Source organism: Bos javanicus, chromosome 18, assembly GCF_032452875.1.
Source record: "Bos javanicus breed banteng chromosome 18, ARS-OSU_banteng_1.0, whole genome shotgun sequence".
NCBI lineage: Eukaryota > Metazoa > Chordata > Mammalia > Artiodactyla > Bovidae > Bos > Bos javanicus.
The window spans coordinates 55,335,112-55,357,262 of NC_083885.1; the positions used below are offsets into that span (position 1 = coordinate 55,335,112).

Below are 22,151 nucleotides of genomic sequence, written 5' to 3' on the forward strand. Positions count from 1 at the left end.
CCAGGCACGCTGTCCTGGTCACGTGATGCCAGGTCTGGGCTCTGCCATCCTCCACCCCTGACTCCCAAGTCTCTGGAGACATCTCGCTGATCCCACCAGCCCTGGGGCAGAGGGCGAGCACCTGGCAGCCACAGCTGCCACGCTCACAATTCAGAATTCAAGATGTGCAAAGACATAAAATGGAAAAATCTAGGTCTCACAGCCCCCCCAGACCCATCCCCCGAGTAAGCACTTTTACTGCTATACTGCCAGAAGATTTCTAAGTGCGTATCTTGTCTTCACTTACTTACTTGTTACTGTTTATTTTAAATTTTTTATTTATTTATTTTTGGCTGCTGGATCCTAGTTCCCCAAAGATGGATGGAACCCATGACCCCTGCAATGGAAGAGCAGAATCTTGACCACTGGACCACCCAGAAAGTCCCACTTACTTAGTTTTTAAACATAATTAAGACACTTTTCGGAGAAGACAGTGGCAACCCACTCCAGTACTCTTGCCTGGAAAATCCCATGGGCGGAGGAGCCTGGTGGGCTGCAGTCCAGGGGGTCTTGGAGAGTCAGACACGACTGAGTGACTTCACTTTCACTTTTCATTTTCATGCATTGGAGAAGGAAATGGCAACCCACTCCAGTGTTCTTGCCTGGAGAATCCCAGGGACAGGGGAGCCTGGTGGGCTGCCGTCTATGGGGTCGCACAGAGTCGGACACGACTGAAGCGACTTAGCAGCAGCAGCAGCAGCAAAACACTTTTATTTCTGGCTCTGCCCTTCAGTCTTTTCACTCTCTGCAATATCTCAGACATCTTCCCAAATAAATGCCATCTCCTGACTCCTCTGACCTTTTATTATGAAAATTTCAAGATATATAAAAACTTTGAAGGATGCATCCATGGCACACCTGCTCTATATCCACTACCCCTAGTTTTACTATACTTGTTTAATCATATATCTGTGCATCCTTCTATCCATCCAGCAATTATTGGTGATGCATTTCCGAGGAGTAAACTGCAGATGTAGGAACACTTCACCTTAAGCATTCCAGGCTGCATATTATGAAATAGATTTCAATACTTGTTTTTGGGCTTTTTGAAAATAGATGATGTTTATATACAGTACACTGCACAAATCTATTAAGTGTGCCATTTTGAGAAATACATGTGTAGTCCAAATCCCTATCAAAACATAAACGCCTCCTTTCCAGTGGCTGGATTCCAACGTATGCCGGCCAGTGATTTATTCACCCAGTTCTGATTTATTTAACCAGCTCTCTTGTTGTTCAAAGAACAGCATGTTTATACCTCTTATAAACAATGTTGCAATTAGTACTTTGGTACCTACAACACCACCTCACTTCAAGGGCACCCATCTCATAAATTTCTGGAAGTCACATTCATTTGTGCCTCCAACAAATATAATGGAGTGCCGCTTGCCTGATGCTGGTTCTTGGAGGTGGGACATGGGAGACGCAGGCTTTCTGTTCCCGTGTAGCTCTACTACTAGACAAAGAAAATAGTAACCAAGTATTAAAAGGGCTGTGAAAGAAGCAAACAGGATGCCGCCGGGGTGAAAAAGCACATCGACCAGGTCGGCTTGAGCGGGAGGTGGCTTGTGTAAGACAAATGTTGCCAAATGATCTCCCAAAGAGGTTACTCTGATCCCATCTCCCCGGCTGCCTGCCGCAGCCCACAGCAGCAGAGGGGAAGAGCCCGCTTCTCTGAGCTCTGGCCAAGGCGTGAGTCATCCCACGGAGGTGGAGGTGGCCGGAGGAGACGCGGGCGCGTGCCCCAGATGGGCTCCAAGCGGAGGAATTTCGGGAGGGGAAAGGGAGAGAACAGTCCAGGCAAAGGAGGGCGGCTGCCACTGCACAGGGTGTCCTGGGACTGAGGCGCACTGAACCCAGCTCAGGCTGGAGGAGCCTTGGCACCGCTCTCCCCAGACAGGCAGGCGAGTTGACCGCAGCAGGCACCCGCTGTGAGTCAGCAGCACCGCGCTGCGGAAAGGCGGAAATACTCCCCTTGCAGCCGCATCGCTTGCTTGGAAGCGCGGGAGTCGGGGGCAGAGCGGGTGGGAGAGTTCCCCTCCCACCAGCCTCCAGAGTCCCAGTAGCCTGCCCTCGCCCGCTTCCTTTGCACCCAGGATTCCCTCTGGTACCCACACTAGGCTCTCCCCTCGCCTCCTGCAGGTCTGCTCAAAAGTCGCCTCCTCCGAGAGAGACCTCCCCTGACTCCATCGATCTCAAATTACAAACCCTTCCAATCCCAGACGCTTCCTTTCCCCCACCGGCTTCATTTTAACCCCATCACCATCCCATACACTACATTTAAAACATATTGGGTTAATTTTATTGTTCATTCAAACGTAAACTGCGATAGAGTTGTTGTTTTTTTTTTTTAATCAGTTGCACTCACTTTTGTATCCCCCTAGCACATACCAGGGATTCAATAAAATACCTGTGGGCTGAATGAATGAATTTGCCTCATTGCAGGCAAAAGGCCTAAAGCTCCCTACATGGGGAGTGCTCTTTGGATATCAGACTGGGAGGTGGGTCCCTGGGAAAGAGGCCCCTGGTCTCTGCCCCCATCCCTGCTCATTCTTCAAGTGAGACCAGAGAGGGTTTGAGAGTGACTTCAGGTCACACAGCAGATCCAAGGGAGGCCTATAAGGTAGGCTGGAGTTGCATTGCTGCTCAGCCCTGTGTCGCCAAGAGGGACGCTGGCCAAGAGGGTGTCTTGTGATAATAATGGCCAGTGGGGGTTAAGTATTTATATAAAGAGGGTTTTTTGTTTTTTTTTTTAAGTCAATCAGTAAAATTGATTTTTGTACTGGGGGGAGTGTATAGCTCTATGAATTTTAACACATATATAGATTTGTGTAACCATTACCACTAAGGACACAAACCCACACTATCACCCCTTTGTAGGGACCCCTCCCTCCCCCATCCCTAGCTGCCCTCTTCCCTTCCACTGCCAACTTCCCACGCCCACAGCTACTAATCTATTCCCTGTCCAAATACCTGTTAACAAATATTTATTTATTTGGATTCACTGGATCTTAGTTGCGGCATGCGGAATCTTTGATTGTCATTGCAGCTTGCAGATTTTCTTTCCTTTTTTTTTTTAGTTGCAGTATATGGCATCTTTAGTTGCAGCATGTGGGATCTAGTTCCGCCCAGGGATCAAACCCAGGCCCCCTGCTTTGGGAGTGTGGAGTCTTAGTCACTGGACTGCAGGGGAAGTCCCCATAGACTTTTGTCCAAAATGACACATTCGTTTCTGTTGCCACAAACTGAGTGGCTTAAAGCAATATGAATTTGTGCTCATACATTTCTGAAGGTCAGAAGTCTGCAATCAGTGTCACTGGGCTAAAATCACAGTGTCAGCAGGGGGCGTTCCTCCCTTTTCCTCCTGTGCCTTTTCCAGTTCCCAGAGGCCACCTGCATCTCTTGCTTTGTGGCCCTTTCCTCCATCTTCAAAGCCAGGTGCATAGCCTCCTCCAATCTCTTCCCTCTCGACCTCTGCTTCTGTTACTACTTCTTCTGTCACTGATTCTAACCCTCCTGCCTCCCTCTTAGAAGGACCCTTGTAATTTGGGGCATGCTAAATTCTCTCCACATTTCAAAGTCCTTAACACTGGGCTTCCCTGGTGGTCCAGTGGTTAAGACTCCACAATGTCAATGCAGGTTGCGGGTTGTCAATGCAGGGGATGCAGGTTCGATCCTTGGTGGGGGAACTAAGACCTCATGTGCCACGTGGCCCGGTCAAAAGATTTAAACACACACACACACACACACACTTTAAACATTCTTAACATAATCCCAGCTGCAAAATTCCTTTTGTGGAGCAATGGAACACACTTGCAAGTTCCAGAGACTGGAACATGGACCTCTTTGGGGGCCATCATTCAGGCCACTACAGGCGTGTAAATGGAAATATACACATCGTGACCTCCTTAGACTGGCCTCCTTAACTTAGCCCAATGCCTGTGAGACCCATCTGTGTGGTGGTGGGTATCAAAGGTTCGTTTTTTGTCATTGCTGAGTAGTATCGCATGGTGTGCGTGTTCCACTGTTTATCCACTCACCCGCTGAAGGACATTTGGATTCTTCCCCGTTTGGGGAGATTATGAACAGGGCAGCTATAAACACTTGAGTACTCATGTTGATGTGAACATGAGTTTCCATTTCTCTCGGGTGAATTCCCAGGAGAGGGAGAAACTCTGCTTTAAAATCTTTGCTTATATTAAGATATTTCATGGAAGTCTATTAATATACAATTATGGTTGTTGTTTAAGTTGCTAGGTCGTGTCCGACTCTTTGCGACCCCCACGGACTGTAGCCTGCCAGGTTCCTCTGTCCACGGAATTCTCCAGGCAAGAATACTGGAGTGGGTTGCTATGCCCTCCTCCAGGGGATCTTCCCGACCTAGGGATCGGACCCACGTCTCCTGCAGTTCCTGTGTTGGCAGGCAGATTCTTTACCACTGAGCCACCCGGGAAGCCCTAGTATACAATATAATACTCATAATGGTCACATACACCTATGAGTTAAATGGTCCTGTGACCAAGGGGAAGGAGGTAGACACTGAGACTTAGGTTATGTGCGTTGCCTGAGGTCAAATCTGTGTCTTCCTGACCCCCCTCCACCCTCGAGCCCCTACAGCCTGTGCCCAGGATGAGCTTACCTGAGAACAACTGAATGGCGACTGGGGAGGGGTTACCCCCATGGCAAGGGGCGGTTCAGGGTGCAGCCTGCAGGGCCACACTGCCTGGGTTCAGACCCCAGTTCTGCCCTCTGCCGCTGTGTGATAGCAGCCTAGTGACGCTGCCTCTCGGAGCCTCTACTTACTCATTTGAAAGTCAGGGGTAGCAATGTTGGGTGGCCTCCTAGGGTTGTTGAGGGGATAAGCAAATTAAGGCTTATAATGGAATGAGGAATGTCAGGCCAGGGAGCACTGTGAGTGCTATTTTTATTTTTTCAACGCACATATTTACTTATTTGGCTGCACCCAGGGCTTAGCTGCCGCATGTGGGATCCAGTTGCCTGACCAAGGGTCGAACCCGGGCCGCCTGCACTGGGAGCACAGTCTTAGCCACTGGACCACCAGGGAAGTCCCTTCAACAAAAATACTGATGGATGGCACCCAAGTTCTGATACACTTCCCCTCCACCAGGCTATGTAGGGCCTTGAGCTTGGGGCCAATCAGAGAAGAACAGGAATGAGAAACTGGAGGCCAAGAGACTGGGGAGGAGGCTGGGTTGAGGATCCAGAGGGCAAGGAGGAGAGCTGAGCTGGACCAGGGTGGTGGGGAACAAGAGGAAGAGCCAGGGCCGGAGGGACGGGGAGGTCTGGGGGTGGCAGGAAGGAGGATCACTGGGTTGGGCCATTTGTAGTCTTGTGTCCCAGGGTCTCCCTAGCAGGGCAGGCCAGGCTTTTTTTTTTTTTTTTTAAGTTTTTATTTATTTTATTTTTATTTATTTGACTGTGCTGGGTCTTTGTTGTGGCATGTGGGATCTAGTTCCCTGATCAGGGATCGAACCCAGGGCCCCCTGTGTTGGGAGTGTGGAGTCCTAGCCACCGGATCACCAGGGAAGTCCCAGGCCAGGCCCCTTTGAGGAGGCTAGTTACAACCTTGGCCCACTGCCCATCACGTGAGCTGTCTGCTGTTCCTCCTGCTGCAGGCCTCTGCCCCCAGCCCAGTTGTCATCTTCATTCCTCGGCTCCAGCCGAGCAATCGCTGCGTGCCACAGGGCCTGGAGCTGACCTGGAAACCAACTGGGCTCAGAACCCAGGGAGAAGCAAGGTCACCCCGGGGCCAGATTTAATTTACCAGGTGGGGAGAGAAGACGGGACGCACAGCACCCGTCTGGGGACACACAGTAAGATTCAGCCAAGCAGGACTCCAGATCCCCGCTCCTCCACCCCCCCAACCCCAGCCAGGCCACCATGCTCAAATGCAGGGAGACAGCATTCCTGGTGGGAGGAATGGCAGACACAAAAGCCAGAGGCTGGCATAGTGCTCGGTGCGTTGGGTGGCTTTGGCGGGAGTGGGGGGATGTGAGGAAGGAGGATCCAGAACGGAACTGTCTGTGGGGCTCAAGGTCACATCTCAGCTCTGTTTGGTGCTTGCCAAGTGGCCTTGGTCACATGGTTCCCTCTCCCTCAACCTCCATTTTCTCACCTGTAGCCTCGTGACATACGGGGAGGTCCCAGCTCACCCCCATCATGCCTTGATTGCTAATTGAATATTGATGCTCAGTCATTTATTGAGTAGCTGGTTGTTCTGGGCTCAAGGGGCGCAGTGGTGAGGTTTGGACACTGTTAACCTGGAATGAGGCTGGGCTTCGGGAGTTTCTGACATCTCCCTGGGGGATTCTAAAAATGCTGGGGACTGAGAACCCTGGAGGAACACGAACGGATGTAACAAGTGCTCTTTAACTTTCCTTAACTTTTTGTCCAGATGACCCCCTTCATTCACTCACACGTTCATGCATTCATTTATTTATTCAAACTTTCAATTGTCCATTCATTCACACATTCATTCATTCATTCACATATTCATCACATATTCCTTCAAACATTCATTCATCCGCATTCATTCATTCATTCATTCACACATTCATTCATTCATTCACACATTCATTCATTCATTCATTCAGTCAAATACTGGTTAGGCACCAACAATGTATTAGCACTGTGGATTCCACCCTGGCTTCCTGGAGTGGGGCTTGGTCCCCCAGTTTGGAGATTGTGCTAAAGGGGATGGTGTGAGTGAAAGTCGCTCAGTTGTGTCCGACTCTTTGTGACCCCATGGCCTATACAGTCCATGGAATTCTCCAGGCCAGAATACTGGAGTGGGTAGCCTTTCCCTTCTCCAGGGATGTTCCCCACCCAGGGATCGAACCCAGGTCTCCCGCATTGCAGGCGGATTCTTTACCAGCTGAGCCTCACGGGAAGCCCAAGGGATGGTGGGACACCCTCATATTTATGCATGTATGCATTCAGTGAATATTTCAGAGACCTCTGAAGGGCACAGGATCTTTTCCTTGTTTGCAACTCCATTTTCCTCTTCCATAAGCTGGGGAGGACATTTCTTTCTTAAGGAGCTGTTGGTGAGATCAAAGTCTAAAATAGCACTGAACGCTAAAGGGAGTTTAGGTGTCTTGAGCATCAGTCAGGAGTCAAGGACTTAGCATATATTATCCCTTTTAATCTTTAGGTAGGATTAAAACCCTGAGGTTGAGATTACCGTTATCTTCACGTGTCAGAGGAGGAAACTGAGGCTCAGAGAGGTGAGATCTGCTGCCTAGGGCCGAGAGAACACAGGGAACCCACCGTAGCCAAGACCCAGGCACTTAGCAGCTAATCTGCCTAGTGACTGATGACCTCACGGTCCCGCCCACTGGGTTAAATCTGCCTGACAACTAGTGACATCACTAATTCCGCTGCCTGTGCTCAGCCTCTGACATCCCTGAACAGTAAAGTTAATTACAACGTGCTGAGGGCCAGCAGAGGGCCTACTGTGTGCCAAAGGTTGTGCCAACTAACCTCTCCTCTGGGCTCACACAACGTCTAGTGTTGCCTCTATTAATGGGTATAATAACAATAATTGTAGTCCAGATTTATTGAACGTGGTCTACGAGTCAAATCCTATCTTGACTCGACTACAAGTCAAATGATACATTAAATCCTCCCACCAAAAATTAAGAAACATTTATATAATGCATACTCTTATGCCAGGCCCATTTCTAAGCACTTGTTACATGCTCACAACCATCCTATGAGGTAATGTTTACTTATTATCCCCATTTTATGCATGAAAGAACTGAAGCGGAGAGAGGTCAAGTGAGTTACCCACAGCCACACAGCTAGAGGGAGGAAGAATTCAAGCTCATGGATTCTGGCTCCAGGGTTTATGCTGTTAACCAAGATATTATGTGACTTCTTCTATCCCCATTTTACAGTTGAGGAAACCAAGGCACAGAGAGATTAAGCACTGGGCCTTACCTCGGCTAGGGAGTGCCAAAGCTCAACTCTGAACCCGAGACGCCCGGCTCCAGAACCACACTTTAAAAAAATATTTGTTTTTGAATATTTATTTATTTTGGCTGCACCGGGTCTTAGCTGTGGTGTGCAGAATCTTCGATATTCATTGTGGAATCTATAGTTGCGACTTGAGAACTCTTTAGTTGAGTAAGGCATGTGGGATCTAGTTACCTAACCAGGGATTGAACCTAGGCTCCCAGCACTGGAAACTCAGAGTCTTAGCCACTGGACCACCAGGGAAGTCCCTCAGAACACTCTCATTCACACTTGTCCCACTTTGGGACATACTAAGAAGCAGAGCTTGCAAAGCCCCTGCCACCACCCCTCTAAGGTAACCAGCCCCTCCTTTCCAGTCCCCTCACCAGGAACAAAAGGGGCCTTGGCAAGCAGACCATAGCCCACCTGCCAACTTCCTCCATAGCCTCCTCTGAGCCCCGCCACCTTGGGACTCTGCCCTTTGGCAACCCTGGCTGGCTGGGCCAAGCCTTACCTGGGCTCCCCAGAACCCTCCTGGGATCTGGGGAAACAGTACTCTAGCTTTCGTCTTTCTCCTGCAAGCCTGAGCCTGATTGAAAGCCCTGGAGAAATTCCCCATCCCTCTGGTGGAGGCCTTCAGGAAGGACACTGGGAGATCCCTGGGCAAGTTTCAGCCTTCAGTGGGCCTCAGTTTTCTCATCTGTCAACTGGGCAGATGAGGAAGAAATAACAGAAAAGGCCTGTGCAAGTCAGCTGGGGTTTCAACCTCACTGGGTCCAACACTCACCTCACTTCCTTTTTATTAAAAGCAATTATTTTAGGGACTTGCCTGGCAGTCCAGCAGTTAAAATCCCATGCTTCCGCTGCAAATAGGCACAGGTTCCACGCCTGGTCAGGGAACTAAGATCCCACATGCCTCGTGAAGAAAGCGAAAGTGTTAGTTGCTCAATGGAGTCTGACTCTTTGTGACCCCATGAACTGTAGTCCACCAGGCTCCTCTGTCCATGGAATTCTCCAGTCAAGAACAGGTTGCCATCCTCTTCTCCAGGGGTTCTTTCCAACCTAAGGATTAAATCAAGGTCTCCTGCGTTGCAAGCAAACTCTTTCCTGTCTGAGCTGTCAGGGAAGCCCATACCAAAAAGTAAAAATCAAAAATCTGAGTCTCCTCCCATATGCCATACTTTTGACGCCAAGCTCCCTTGGACATGTGATATCATGATCCGACTTCCATGTCCCTAACCTTCCTGTCTGTATGCCCAACCAGCGCTCCCAGAAGCAATTCCTGCACCCAACCAGCTCACCATCCCCGTAACAATACACAGACGTGCCGGCCAACCTTGTAAATATCCCACAGAAGTCCAGTGAAATGTATCTTCAGCTCAGTTTCACCTTAGCAAGGTCCCCCAAATACCTATCTCTCTCCCACGCCACAGACAGGAAACCCCAGGGGAGGCTGCCATAGCACAGAGTCAGAGAATTAAATGGATTGCTCTCAAAGCATCTCACTTTGGGAAGCTGTATGTCCCTGTATGGCTCTGTGAACACACTGCAGGGTTTTGGGGAAAGTGGCTTCAGTGAGGGGCTTGAAGTTGAAGACTGTTCCGGCTTCCCGGGTGACTGCACATACAGGTTTCGCAGGTCGGCTCTGCGTCTCAGTGGCTGTGCAGAAATGGGCAGGGCACCTGACTCCTCTGGCCTGTGTTTGTAAAATGGAGGTGGTGACTGAGCATCTTCTTTGAGGGTTGGGGGGAAGAGTATACATAAGGAAAGCGCTTAGTCCCATTTTGCAGGGGTGAAGTGCTGTGTGTCCCGCCAGCTGTGTGACTTTGGGCAAGTCACTTGACCTCTTTGGGCCTCGATGTCCTCATCCAGAGAATGGAGATACCAATCATTGTCATTTCGTACGAATATTATGAAGTGAAGTCAGAGTGTTAATCATTCAGTTGTGTCTGACTCTTTGGGACCCCATGGACTGTAGCCTGCCAAGTTCCTCTATTCATGGATTTCTCCAGGCAAGAATACTGGAGTGCGCTACCATTCCCTTCTTCAGGGGATTTTCCTGACTCAGTGATCAAACCCAGGTCTCCTGCATTGCAGGCAGATTCCTTACCCTCTGAGCCACCAGGGAAGCCCAGAATTGTTACCAGGTGTTAGTAAATCAGCCTTACTTTGCAGATGAGGAAACGAGGTGCAGAGAAAGTTCTACTAATGAACGGAGTGCTCCTCGCCCATGTCCTTGGTAGCCCTCTGTCCTCTGCCCTAAGATCCCTTCTCCACTTTCTGTCGCCATCAGTTCTGGAAGCGTCTGCTGTAAAGCTGGACCCCTGGGCAGGCTCCTGGGACCTCGAAGGACGCTCAAACGCAGGCCCCTTGGGTCTTCTCTGGCAGTCCAGTGGTTAAGACTCCGAGCTTCCACTGGGGGGCGTGGGTTCTATCGCTGGTCGAGGAACTGAGATCCTGCATGAGGCAGCATGACAAAAAAAAAAAAATTAAAATTAAAAAAAGCAGGCTCTCCCAAGGGTGACCTCTGTCCTTGCCTCGTCTCCGGTCCTCACGGTGTCTCCCCTACCTTCCTACAGCCAGAATTTGTCAGGCGAATACTTCAGGTACAAAGGCATCCTCTTCCCCGTGGGCATCTACTCACCTGAGAGCATCAGCATGGTAGAGAACGCCGAAGTACACGACGATGACATCTTCATCGTCACCTACCCCAAGTCAGGTACCTGCCGGGCCGGGTCGGGAGGGGGGCACTAGGGAGAGTGCTGGGTGAGTGTGGGGCCGAGGGTGAGAGGGTGACACCGAGGACAAAGCGGGAGAAGAACGCGGGAGGGGCGGTGGGGACGGGGACCCGTTTGTTCTGTTCAGAGCCAAGTCTTTGCAATGGCCGGTCCCTCCGCCAGGGGGCACCCCTCCCCGGATCCCTGAGTGCCTGGCTCCCTCCCGGCCCCTATGCTGGGTCTTTGAGACCTTCCTGGCTAAAACAGCTTCTCCATCCTTGAAGTCTCCTCATACTTGTCTTCCCTGCCAGCCACTGTACTATATTTTCCTTGGTTGATTTAGTGTCTGTCTTCCTCACTAGAACCTGGCTCCATGAGGGTAGATATTTTGCTTCCTCTTGATCGTGACTGTGTTCTTTGAGCCTAAAACAGTGAAACACATTCAATAAATATTCGTGAAAGGAAGGGAGGAAGAGAGGGCGGAAGGAAAGATCTTAATTTTCTTCATTTGGTTACTGAAATGCTACTTACTAACTGTCTGCCAGGTGCAGAGACACAGCTCTGAACAAAGATATTTTTTCAAAATATTTTTGAAGAATTTCAAAATGTTATACTCACCCTTTTCAACAGAGAGTTCTATGAGGATTTTTTGGGTAACACTTAAAAGAATAATTCACATACCATACGCTTTGTATACTTCCAAATCCACGCATTGGAAAGTGTACACAGTTCTTTGGCTGTAGGATACTCACAGAGTTGTGCAAACCATGACTGTAGTCAGTTTTAGAACATTTCCATTACTTACAGGGCTTCCCTGGTGGCTCAGATAAGAATCCGCCTGTGATGCAGGAGACCCCAGTTCAGTCACTGGGTCAGGAAGATCCCCTGAAGAAGAGAATGGCTGCCCACTCTAGTATTCTTGCCTGGAGAATTTCATGGGCAGAGGAGCCTGGCGGGCCACAGTCCATGGGGTTGCAAAGAGTCAGACATGCTTGAGGCATTCACACATTCACTTCACTTTCAACAAGAAACCCTGTTCCCATTAGCCATCACCTCCAACCCGCCCCCTCCACCCTCAAGGCTTAGGCACCGTTATTCTGCTTTCTTACTCTATGATTTTGCCCATTCTGGACATTTCGTGTAAGTAGACTAGTACAAGAGCTGGTCTTTTGTGTCTGGCTTTTTTTCACTTAGCCCACTTTTTAAAAATAATTTTATTTATTTATTATTTATTTTCGGCTATGCTGAGTCTTCGTGGGTGTGTGGGCTTTCTCCAGCTGTGGCAAGTGGGGGCTACCCTCCACTTGCAGTGCCCGGGCTTCTCATTACGGTGGCTGCTCTTGCTGTGGAGCAGGGGCTGTAGGTAGCACAGGCTGCCGTCGTTTCGGCACGTGGGCTCAGGAGTTGTGGTTTTGCAGGCTCTAGTGCCCAGGCTCAGTAGTTGTGGTGCATTTTGGGCTTAGTTGCTGAAGCACGAGGGATCTTCCTGGACTAGGCATTGAACCTATGTCTCCTGCATTGGCAGACTCTTGACCGCTGAGCCACCGGGGAAGTTCCAGCATGTTTCTGAGGTTGACACACATCATTGTCAGTGCTTCATTCCTTTTTATAGCAGAATAATGTTTCATGATATGAGTGTACTGCCTGCGTGCTCAGTGGCTTCAGTTGACTCTCAGTGACACTGTGGACTGTAGCCCGCCAGGTTTCCCTGTCCATGGGATTCTCTAGGCAAAGGTATTGGAATGGGTTGCCATTTCCTTCTCCAGTGATCCTCCTGACCCAGGGATTGAACCCGTGTCTTCTGCACTGCTGGTGGATTCTTTTCTGAAGGGGTATACTATTAGGTATACTTATTCATTTATCAGTTGATAAGCAGTCAGTTGGGTTGTTTTCACTCTCTGACTCTTAATAATGCTTGTAGGAACATAGATATACAAATCTGCCTATGGACATATTTTCATTTCTCTTGGAGTTCTGTGAATTTTGATAGACATACACAGGAAACACTACAGTTGAGATGTAGAATGGTTCAGGGAATTCCCTGGCGCCCTGAATGGCCAGGACTCGGTGCTTTCCCTGCCCTCAGGAATCCCTTCACACCTTCTGTGGTCAGCTCTCTCCTCACCCCACCCCCAGCAACCAGTCATCCATTTCCTGCCCCTGTAGTTATGCCTTTCCCAAAATGCCACACACAAGGAGTCATACTCCATGTAACTTTTGAGACTGACGTCTTTCACTCAGAGTAATGTATTTTTTTTCTTAATTTATTTTTGATTGAAGGATAATTACAATATTGTGTTGGCTTCTGCCATACGTCAACATAGATCAGCCATCAGTATATGTATGTCCCCTCCCTCTTGAGTCTCTCTCCCACCTCCCACCCCATCCCACCCCTCCAGGTTGTCACAGAGCCCCGGTTTGAGTTCCCTGAGTCAGACAGCAAACTCCCAATGGCTATCTGTTTTACGTACGTTTCCATGCTACTCTCTCCACCTGTCCCACCCTCTCCTTCCTACACCTGCCCCAGCAACGCATTTTAGATTCCTCCAAGTTGTTGTATTTGTTATTGCTGAGGAGTTCTCCAGAAAATGGATGGACCATGGTGATTTTATACATTCATCTGCTGAAGGACACTTGGCTTGTTTCCAGGTTGGGTTGAGTATGGCAAATACAACTGCCATAATTCATCTCACACAGGTCTCTGCATGGAAATACTTCTCCACTTATCTTGGGTAAATACTTAGCAGTGGGACTGTTGAGTTTATGGAAGTCCAGACGCTTAACTTGAGAAACTGCCAAACCGGCTCCAAAGTGGAAACCCTCTTGTACTTTTGGGTAAGCTGTTTACCCTCTTGTGTTCCCACCAGCAAGATCGGTGGACTCCAGATGCTCTGCTTCCTTGTCAACACTTGATATTGTCAAGTTTTTTTTTAAAAACATTCTTTTTCTTTTTTTTTCGGTCACACCACAGGGAATGTGGGATCCTAGTTCCCCAACCAGGGGCAGATCCCCTGCTATGTGCAGTGGAAGCAGGAAGTCTTAACCTCTGGACCACCAGGAGAGTCCCTGCAAAATCATTCTAACAGACGTGCTCTCGTATTTCATTGTGGCTTGTATTTGCATGTGTCTACTGGCTGATGAAGCTGAGCATTTTTTCAGAGGCTTACAAACCATCATATATCTTTTTTTTTTTTTTGCAGCACTGGGCCTTCCTTGCTTTTTGTGCAGGCTTTCTCCAGTTGCAGCGAGTGAAGGCTACTCTTCATGTGGTGCTCGGGCTTCTCATTGCAGTGGCTTCTCTTGCTGCAGAGCACAGGCTCTAGGTGCCTGGGCTTCAGCAGTTGCAGCACTTAAGCTCAGTAGCTGTGGCGTGTGGGTTCTAGGGCGCTCAGGCTTCAATAGTTGCGGCATACAAGCTGAGAAACTTTGGCTCGTGGGCCCTAGAGCACGCAGGCTTCAATTAGTTGTGCAACCAGGGCTGAGTAATAGCGGTGAGCGGGCTTAGTTGCTCTGAGGCATGTGGGATCTTCCCAGACCAGGGATGGAACTTGTGTCCCCTGCATTGGCAGGTGGATTCTTAACCACTGGACCACCCAGGAAGTCCGCTATTATATACCTTTTTCAGCAATGTGTCTGCTCAGATTTTTTTTGTACTCTTTTTAATTGGTTGGTTGATTTTCTAATTATTGAGTTTTGAGAGCTCTTTATGTAATCTGAGTATGCATCCTTTATCAGGTATGCTTTTTACAGGCATTTTCTCCAAGTCTGTGGCTTGTCTTTTCATTTTCTTTTCAGTGTCTTCTCAGAGCAAAAGTTTGAATTTTGATGAGCTCCCATTGTCAATTTGTTCTTTAATGGATCAGACTTTGATGTCATAGCTAAGGAAACTTTTCCTAAACCAAGGTCATAAAGATGGCTTTTTTGTCTTCCAGAAATTTTACAGTTTTAGATTTTACACTAAAGTCTAAGATTCATTTTAAGATAATTTTTACACATAGTATGAGGTATAGATCAAGGTTCTTTGCATATGATGTCTAGTTATTCTAGATTTTTTTAAGTTTAAAATATGTTAATTTCTCTTAGAAAGTCATGTATTCATAGTTCAAAATTAAAGAGGTACAAAAGATTCCTCTCCTCCCAAGTCACCAACAGTCTCTGTGTATCTTTTCAGAATTTTATGTACAAGCAAAAACGTACATTTTTTGGTTACTTTTTTCCCACAAAAGTTAACAAATGATACACATCATTCTGCTTCATTTTTTTTAATGGTTTTGCCTTCTTTTTCCTTGTATTTTGACACCATCCCATCTTAGAACTGTAAACAAAGAGCTTCCTGGGATTTTGTTGGTTTTTACAGTTCCATAGTATTTCATAACACTGGATGTACAAGAATCCTTGTTTTACTTGTTGAACTAGTTCCTTATTGATTCACATATCCTGGTTTCCCATCTTCTGCAATTATACACAATATAAACTTTATACACACTGCTGCATCTTTCTGCGCACTGCGCTGCTGGCCTCTGTCCGTCACAGGCGCCATCTGGGAGACTTCCCTGGTAATACAGTGGTTAGGAATCTGTCTGCCAGTGCAGGGAACACGGGTTCGATCCCTGGTCCAGGGAGATCACACATGCCCGGGAGCAACTAAGCCCAAGAGCCACAACTGCTGAAGCCCACGTGCCTAGAGGCCCTGCTCTGCAACAAGAGAAGCCATCTCAGTGAGAAGCCCTCACACCACAAGGAAGACCCAGCTCAACTAAAAATGAATAAATAAATATTTTTTTTAAAAAACCTTCTGGGGGAAGCCGGAGAACCAGGAAGAGAAACCACATCCTTCTGCAGGGTTCCTCCAGCGCCCTCTACTGACCAAGCGTCACATTGCGCCAGGTGGCCAATGAGATCTGATCATACTCTCCAGCTCCAAAGTCAAGGAACAGGGAACCAGGAACGGGTTTGGAGCTGAGAGATGATACACTGGGAACTGGTACAGGGTAGTTGTTAGAATCCAGGACGATGTAACACTAAGACCAAGTGATTGTTCATATTATTGTTATTTCTCATCTGACCTGCCGGCAGTCTCCTGGAACCCAGACTTGTGAACCTGGTCATGAATGAGATCCCCTTCCTACAATGTGATGTTTGTGGCACTATGGCTCAGTTGGTTAAGAATCCGCCTGCAATGCAGGTTCGATCCCTGGATCAGGAAGATGCCCTGGAGAAGGAAATGGTAACCCACTCCAGTATTCTTACCTGGGAAATCCCATGTTCAGAGGAGCCTGGCGGGCTACAGTCCATGGGGTCGCAAGAGACCGACACGACCAAGTGACTAAACCACCACCAAAGAAATCAAGGGCTTATTCCCAAGAAGCGGTAGTGAAAAGCGCTGAGATTTTAAGTCCAGCCACCTGAATTCAGTTGCAGCTTCCTCTGTGTATTAATGGAGTGCTTCAGAATCTCATTAGGCTGACCCAATAGAAATTTATTTCTCGGGAATTCCCTGACAGCCCAGTGGTTAGGATTCCATGCTTTCATTGCCCAGGGCCTGGTCTCAATCCCTGGTCAGGGAACAAAGATCCCACAAGCCATGTGGTGAGGCAAAAAAAAAAAAAAAAAGGAATCTATTCTCATTCCTGTAAATTCTAACTGATCTCAGGTGGCATCGGCCTGCAATGGCTTAGAGCCGGGCTTGGGTTCCCAGCCAGAGAGTGGCTGGGTCGAGGCGGTAAGAGTGCCAGATCCCAGCTACTAGACCAGTGGACAGTGATAAGGGCCCTGGCCCTCTGGCTTTGCAGAAAAGAATTTCTACCAAAAGGAGAGTCATGACGCGAGTCAAGTTATGTATTAAGAGGAAAAGGTACACGGGCCGACTCAGGGGGAGAGTCTCTGAGTCGCACCTTTGTGGCAGTTTGAATTACTTTTATGGGGCATTTCTTCCGGGTTTCCTTTGGCCAATCATTTTGATTTGCCTGGTTCACAGTCCGTATTTGGTATATCTCAGGATCTTCCCATGTGTGCACACGCAACTCTTAGCCAAGATGAATTTTACCGGAAGGGGTCTGGGTAGAACATCTCTTGACATCATTCCCCTTTGAACTCCAAGGATCCTTTCTGTGCAAGTGTGGCTGGGCAGGTCTCCTGATTTCAAGAACGAAAACTATGTGGTCTGGACAGGACCCAGCCTCCTCCTTTAACTGTCTGGCTGTTCTCTTCTTGCAGTTTTGGTCTATAGGGAATGAATCCTATGTACCCTGGGGGTGGAGGTGGGGGGGGCATTTGCCTTCTGCACAACCAGTGTGGGATGGATGGAGGGCAGGGTGGGGGGTATCCATGCAGATTCCGGCATCCTCGCTTCTTCCGCTTTATGGCTCTGCCATCCCCAGGAGCCCCAGTTTCCACTGGCATCTCTGCATCCAGCCCGCAGGCAGGGGGGAAGTGAAAGTGTTAGTGGCTCAGTCATGTCTGACACTTTGCGACCCCATGGACTGTAGCCCGCCAGGCTCCTCTCTCCATGGAATTCTCCAGGCAAGAATACTGGAGTGGGTTGCCATTTCCTCCTCCAGGGGATCTTCTCGACCCAGGGATCGAACCTGGGTCTCCTCCAGTGCAGGTGGATTCTCTACCGTGTGAGCCACCAGGGAAGCCCTACCTCCGATTAACTTGCCCAGTTTTTCCCAACAGGGACCAACTGGATGATTGAGATCCTGAGCTTAATCCTAAAGGACGGAGACCCCTCCTGGATCCACTCGGTGCCCATCTGGAAGCGGTCGCCCTGGTGTGAAGCCATCATGGGCGCCTTCAGCCTCCCCAACCAGCCCAGCCCCCGCCTCATGAGTTCCCACCTCCCCATCCAGCTCTTCGCCAAGGCCTTCTTCAACTCCAAGGCCAAGGTACAGGAGGAGGGAGGGGTGTGTGTGTCGCTGGAGCAGGGGGGAGTGGAGGAGGGGTGGAGCATAACTCTCTGATGAACTCAGCATGTTAAGCAGCCACTATGTGCCTGGTCCTGATCTAGAACAGCAGCAAACACATGCCCAGGAACACCTGCCTTGGGAGCCCACGCTCTAAAGGGGGCAGGCCAAGAACAGATGGAATAGATAAGGAAAATGCTGGGGCTTCCCTGGCGGTCCAGTGGTTAGGATTCCACGCTTCCATTGCAGGAGGCATGGGTTTGATCTCTGGTTGGGGGACTAAGATCCTGGACCCCAAATAAATTTATATAAGCATCTTTTTAAAAATAAGGAAAATAGTTAATACATCCAAGATGATATATTCACATCGAGAAGGAGGAGAAGGTGGGGGTTGGACTTAGAGGTAAGGGTTGCAATTCTAAATAGCGGAGGGGTCAAAGGAGGCCTCAGCAAGACAATGCCATTTGAGTAAAGACTTGAGATGTGAGGGGAGGAGCCACGGGGGTGTCGGGGATGGTGGAAGAATGTTCCAGGCAGGGGCATGAGCAGGTGCAAAGGCCCTGGGGTGGGTGTGGCAGGCCTGAGGTCTACTCAGGAGGACTGTGTGGTTGGATCTAAGTGAGCAAGGGGAGCGGAGCAGAGATGAGGTCAGGGATTTAATAGGGGCCACAATGTGCAAGCGCCGCACGGGCTTTGGTGGGGAGTTTGCTTGTCTCTGAGGAGGACAGGAGCCAGGGGCGGGCTCTGCGCAGAGGAGAAACAGGGACCAACTTAGGTTTTCCCGGGCGCCCTCTGGCTGCAAGGCAGGGAACAGACGCTCAGGGCGAGGGCAGAAGCGAGTGCGGGGCGGGGCGGGGGAGGGGAGGAGGGAGGGGGGCGGGGAGGCGACAGACCAGGTGCAAGGTGGCCGTGGAGACAAACAAGGCGGTGGCTGTGGAGGTGAAGGAAAAAGGGCTGGGTTTGGAGTGTATTCTGAAGCTGGAACCAGGAATATTTGCCGGCAGGTTGGATGTGAGTGTGGGAGGAGCATCAGTCAAGGGTGACGGCAGGGGGTTTGGCACGTCCAGTAAGGAGCTGGGAGGCTGGGGCTGCCGTGGACTGAGAAGGGAAGGAGAGGTTTTGGGAGAAGGTGGGGGGCTCTGCTGTGACCCAAGTGGAGGATGCCGGTGGACAGTGAGAGAGACGAATCTGGGCTTGACAGGAGTGATGTGTGCTGGGCACATCTGTTTGCAACCTGTTGAGATGTGTGTGTACATAAATAGAGACAGAGAGAAACAGAGACAGAAACAGAGAGACAGACAGAGATAAAGAAATAGAGACGGAGAGAGGAATTAAAGCCAGGAGACTGGTGTGATCACCAAGGAAGGGAGTGAGTACGGACAGAGAAGTGGTGGGGATTGCAATCCAGGGGTCCCTAAGACCACTTTCAGGCTCAGTGATTCACTATAAAGACTCATAGAGCTCAGCAAAGCTGTTATGATCACAGTTATAGCTTATTACAATGAAAGGATAGGCTTCCCTGGTGGCTCAGCGGTAAAGGATCTGCCTGCAATGCAGGAGCCACTAGAGACTCAGGTTCAGTCTCCGGATTGGGAATATCCCCTGGAGGAGGGCACAGCAACCAACTCCAGTATTCTTGCCTGAAGAATCCCCACAGACAGAGAAGCCTGGCAGGCTACAGTCCATAGGGTTGCAAAAAATCGGACATGACTGAAGCGACTTAGCACAGAGAAAGGACAGAAATTAAAGTTGGTGAAGGGAAGAGGTGCCTGGGAGCGCATCCACAAGAGACCAGGCACCAGCTCTGATGGGGTCTGTCCCAGTGGAGCTGTATGGACAGTGCTCAGTCCTCTGGCAAAGACATGTGACAACACGCATGGAGTGTCACACACCAGGGAAGCTCACCCGAGCCTCGGCATCCAGGGTTTTTGTTGGAGGTTGGCCACGTAGGTGTGACTGACCACCTGCATGGCTAACCTTGGTCTTGAGAGAGGACATATCTGATGGGGCTGGAGTAAGGCTAGTAGCAGAACATCAAGCTGGCAAACAGATTGGAACCGGGTCATCAGGGCCTTGAATGCCAGGCCCAGGGGCTGGGACTCCACCTGGGGGCAGAGGGCCAAGGAGGGCACGGTCAGGTGGGTGTAGAAAGAGCCTCTGGGGCCGTGTGGAGGCTAGGAGGCTGGGGAGGAGGCTGGGGCCCCAGCCGTGGGAATAGGAAGCAGAGGTGGCCGCCTTTCTCTGTTGGTCATCGCCCCTCACCATGATCTCCATCACCTACCCTGCATGCCTGTCTCCTTCACTCTTTATTTCTTGAAGCCAAACTGCCCCTCTACCTGGTGTCGAAACAGTCCCTCTCTTTTCCCAGAGTGTGGCTGGAGGGTGCCCTCCCCTGCTATGGACTGAGGCAAACTGATCTGAACCCTGATTAGCTGGGAAGTCCCTCCAGAAGTCTACCCTGAGTCCGTCCTGCTGCAGATATCAGAAGGGAGAGGGCTGCAGGTCAGGAAACCTCAGGGACTGACACCCTCTCCCCTCTTCCCCCTGCCCGCACACAGGTGATCTACATGGGCCGGAACCCCCGGGATGTGGCGATCTCACTCTATCACTACTCCAAGATTGCCAGGCAGTTGAAGGATCCTGGCACGCCCGACCAGTTCCTGGAGAACTTCCTTAAAGGCGAAGGTGAGGACTGGGGCATGTGAGGTTGGGGGGCCAGTGAGCCCCAAGGAGGCCCAGATGGGAGGAGGGCCAAGAAGGAAGTGGGGAGAGACAGCAAGGCAGAGACTGGGTGGTGGGGTGGTGGGGGCTTGGAGGTAGGGCTCCAGCTCTGAGGGGCCAGGCCTGGGGCCATGGGGCGTTGGTTGGGCTCCTCCAAGCCCCAGGGGGGCTGGCTCGGCTCCCTGTCCCTCACCCTCCTGTCTCTCTGCTCGCAGTGCAGTTTGGCTCCTGGTTCGACCACATTAAGGGCTGGATTCGGATGAAGGGCAAAGAGAACTTCCTGTTTATTACTTACGAGGAGATGCAGCAGGTGATCCCCTCCCCCACCTCAGCCCTGCTCCCCCCCTTCCACCTCCCACCCACCAGCTCCGCTTCCCACAGAACTAAGGAGAAAAGGCAAGCAGGGAGCAGAGCATCCCTAATGCACATGGGCGTGATTTTCAGAAGGGTGGTCAGGGGAGAGCCATGGAGCTCTCTGGGGAAAATGTGTCTCAGGCAAAGGGAATAGTCGGTGCAAAGGCCCTGAGGTGAGAGTGTGATTGAAGTGTTCCAAAGGGAGCCAAGAGGCCAGAGCTGAGAGGGGGTGGGGTGGGATACGAGGGCAGAGAGGGGATAGGGGCCCAGAGTGAGGACTTTGGCTTTTTTCTGAGTAGGTGGGAGCCACAGGTGGGCTCTAAGCAAGGGAGGTTAAGTGAGATGCTACAGAACCCTGACCCTCAAGAAGTGATGATGCTTCCTGATGGTTGTGACCTAAAAGGCAGAGGGAAGCAATGGAAGAAAATGGTCTTTGGAGGCAGACAGAGAGCCTGGCTGGACCCTGTGGAACGTCCTTGGGACAGGCACCTGGGAGAGAAAGGCCTTCTGGCTGGGGAAATCAGGGAAGGCTGCCTGGAAGAAGGGGCCATGAAGAATGACTACGGCTTTGCCTGACTGCAAGGAGGACGCTGGGCTTCTAGTTGGATCAGATCCACAGTGAAGGTGTCCAACTGTTCCATGTTCCTTTTTAAATTTTTTTAAAAAATTTTTGTGGCACCTCAAGGCATGTGGGCTCTTAGTTCCCTAATCAGGGATCGAACACAAACCCCTTGCATTGGAAGCATAGTCTTAGCCACTGGACCGCCAGGGCAGTCCCCTGTTCTGTGTTCTTAACAGAGCTCTATTCTGAGAGGCTAGGAACCTAAGAGGTTCCAGTGTTCGTTCACCCATGGCCCCAGACACATTCTCATCCCGTGTGTGCTTCATGTATTTTTTGTGTCCTGGTTTCTGTTGACACTGTATAGCAGAAAGAGCCTGGCTTTTGGTGTTCGAAAAGCCATTGAAAGACTCTTTAAAATCTCTCAGAACCTCAGAGGTCTCATCCTTAAAAATGGGTGGAAAATGCTGGCTCAAGGGTTGCTGTGAGAACCCCAGTCCCTGGCATTGGCGTCTCATGACCATCTGACAAGGGACAGCAAAGTGTTAGCATAGTGTGCAAGGTAAGAGTGATTAGGTTCCGAGCAAGGGCGTATCTGGCTATGGTAACCATAATAGCGGAGGTTTCAGCCTCTTAAATGGCAAAAAATGGTATACTTTATTTTATTTTCTATTTTGCTTGCTCCGGACCCTTGCTGCTGTGTGTGGCCTTTCTCTACTGGTGGCAAGTAGGGACTCTGCTTCATTGCAGAGCTCAGGCTTCTCTTGTTGCAGAGCACAGGCTCTAGGAACGCAGGCTTCAGTGGTTGCCGCATGCGGACTCTGTAGTTGTGGCGCACGGGCTTAGTAGCTCCAAGGCATGTGCAGTCTTCCCAGATCA

The 22,151-nt window shown here is 50.0% G+C and overlaps 1 protein-coding gene across 3 annotated transcripts in view; it reads left to right on the plus strand.

The window, feature by feature from the left end:
- SULT2B1 (sulfotransferase family 2B member 1) overlaps window positions 1-22,151 on the plus strand; it is an 84,166-nt gene that overhangs the window by 57,963 nt on the left and 4,052 nt on the right. For all 3 annotated transcript variants that reach the window (XM_061388913.1, XM_061388914.1, XM_061388912.1), the window contains 4 exons: window positions 10,596-10,735; window positions 17,412-17,620; window positions 20,197-20,323; window positions 20,575-20,669. In XM_061388913.1, the coding sequence (XP_061244897.1) occupies window positions 10,675-10,735; window positions 17,412-17,620; window positions 20,197-20,323; window positions 20,575-20,669 (492 nt within the window). In that variant the 5' untranslated portion in view covers window positions 10,596-10,674. The remainder of the gene's footprint in view (window positions 1-10,595; window positions 10,736-17,411; window positions 17,621-20,196; window positions 20,324-20,574; window positions 20,670-22,151) is intronic.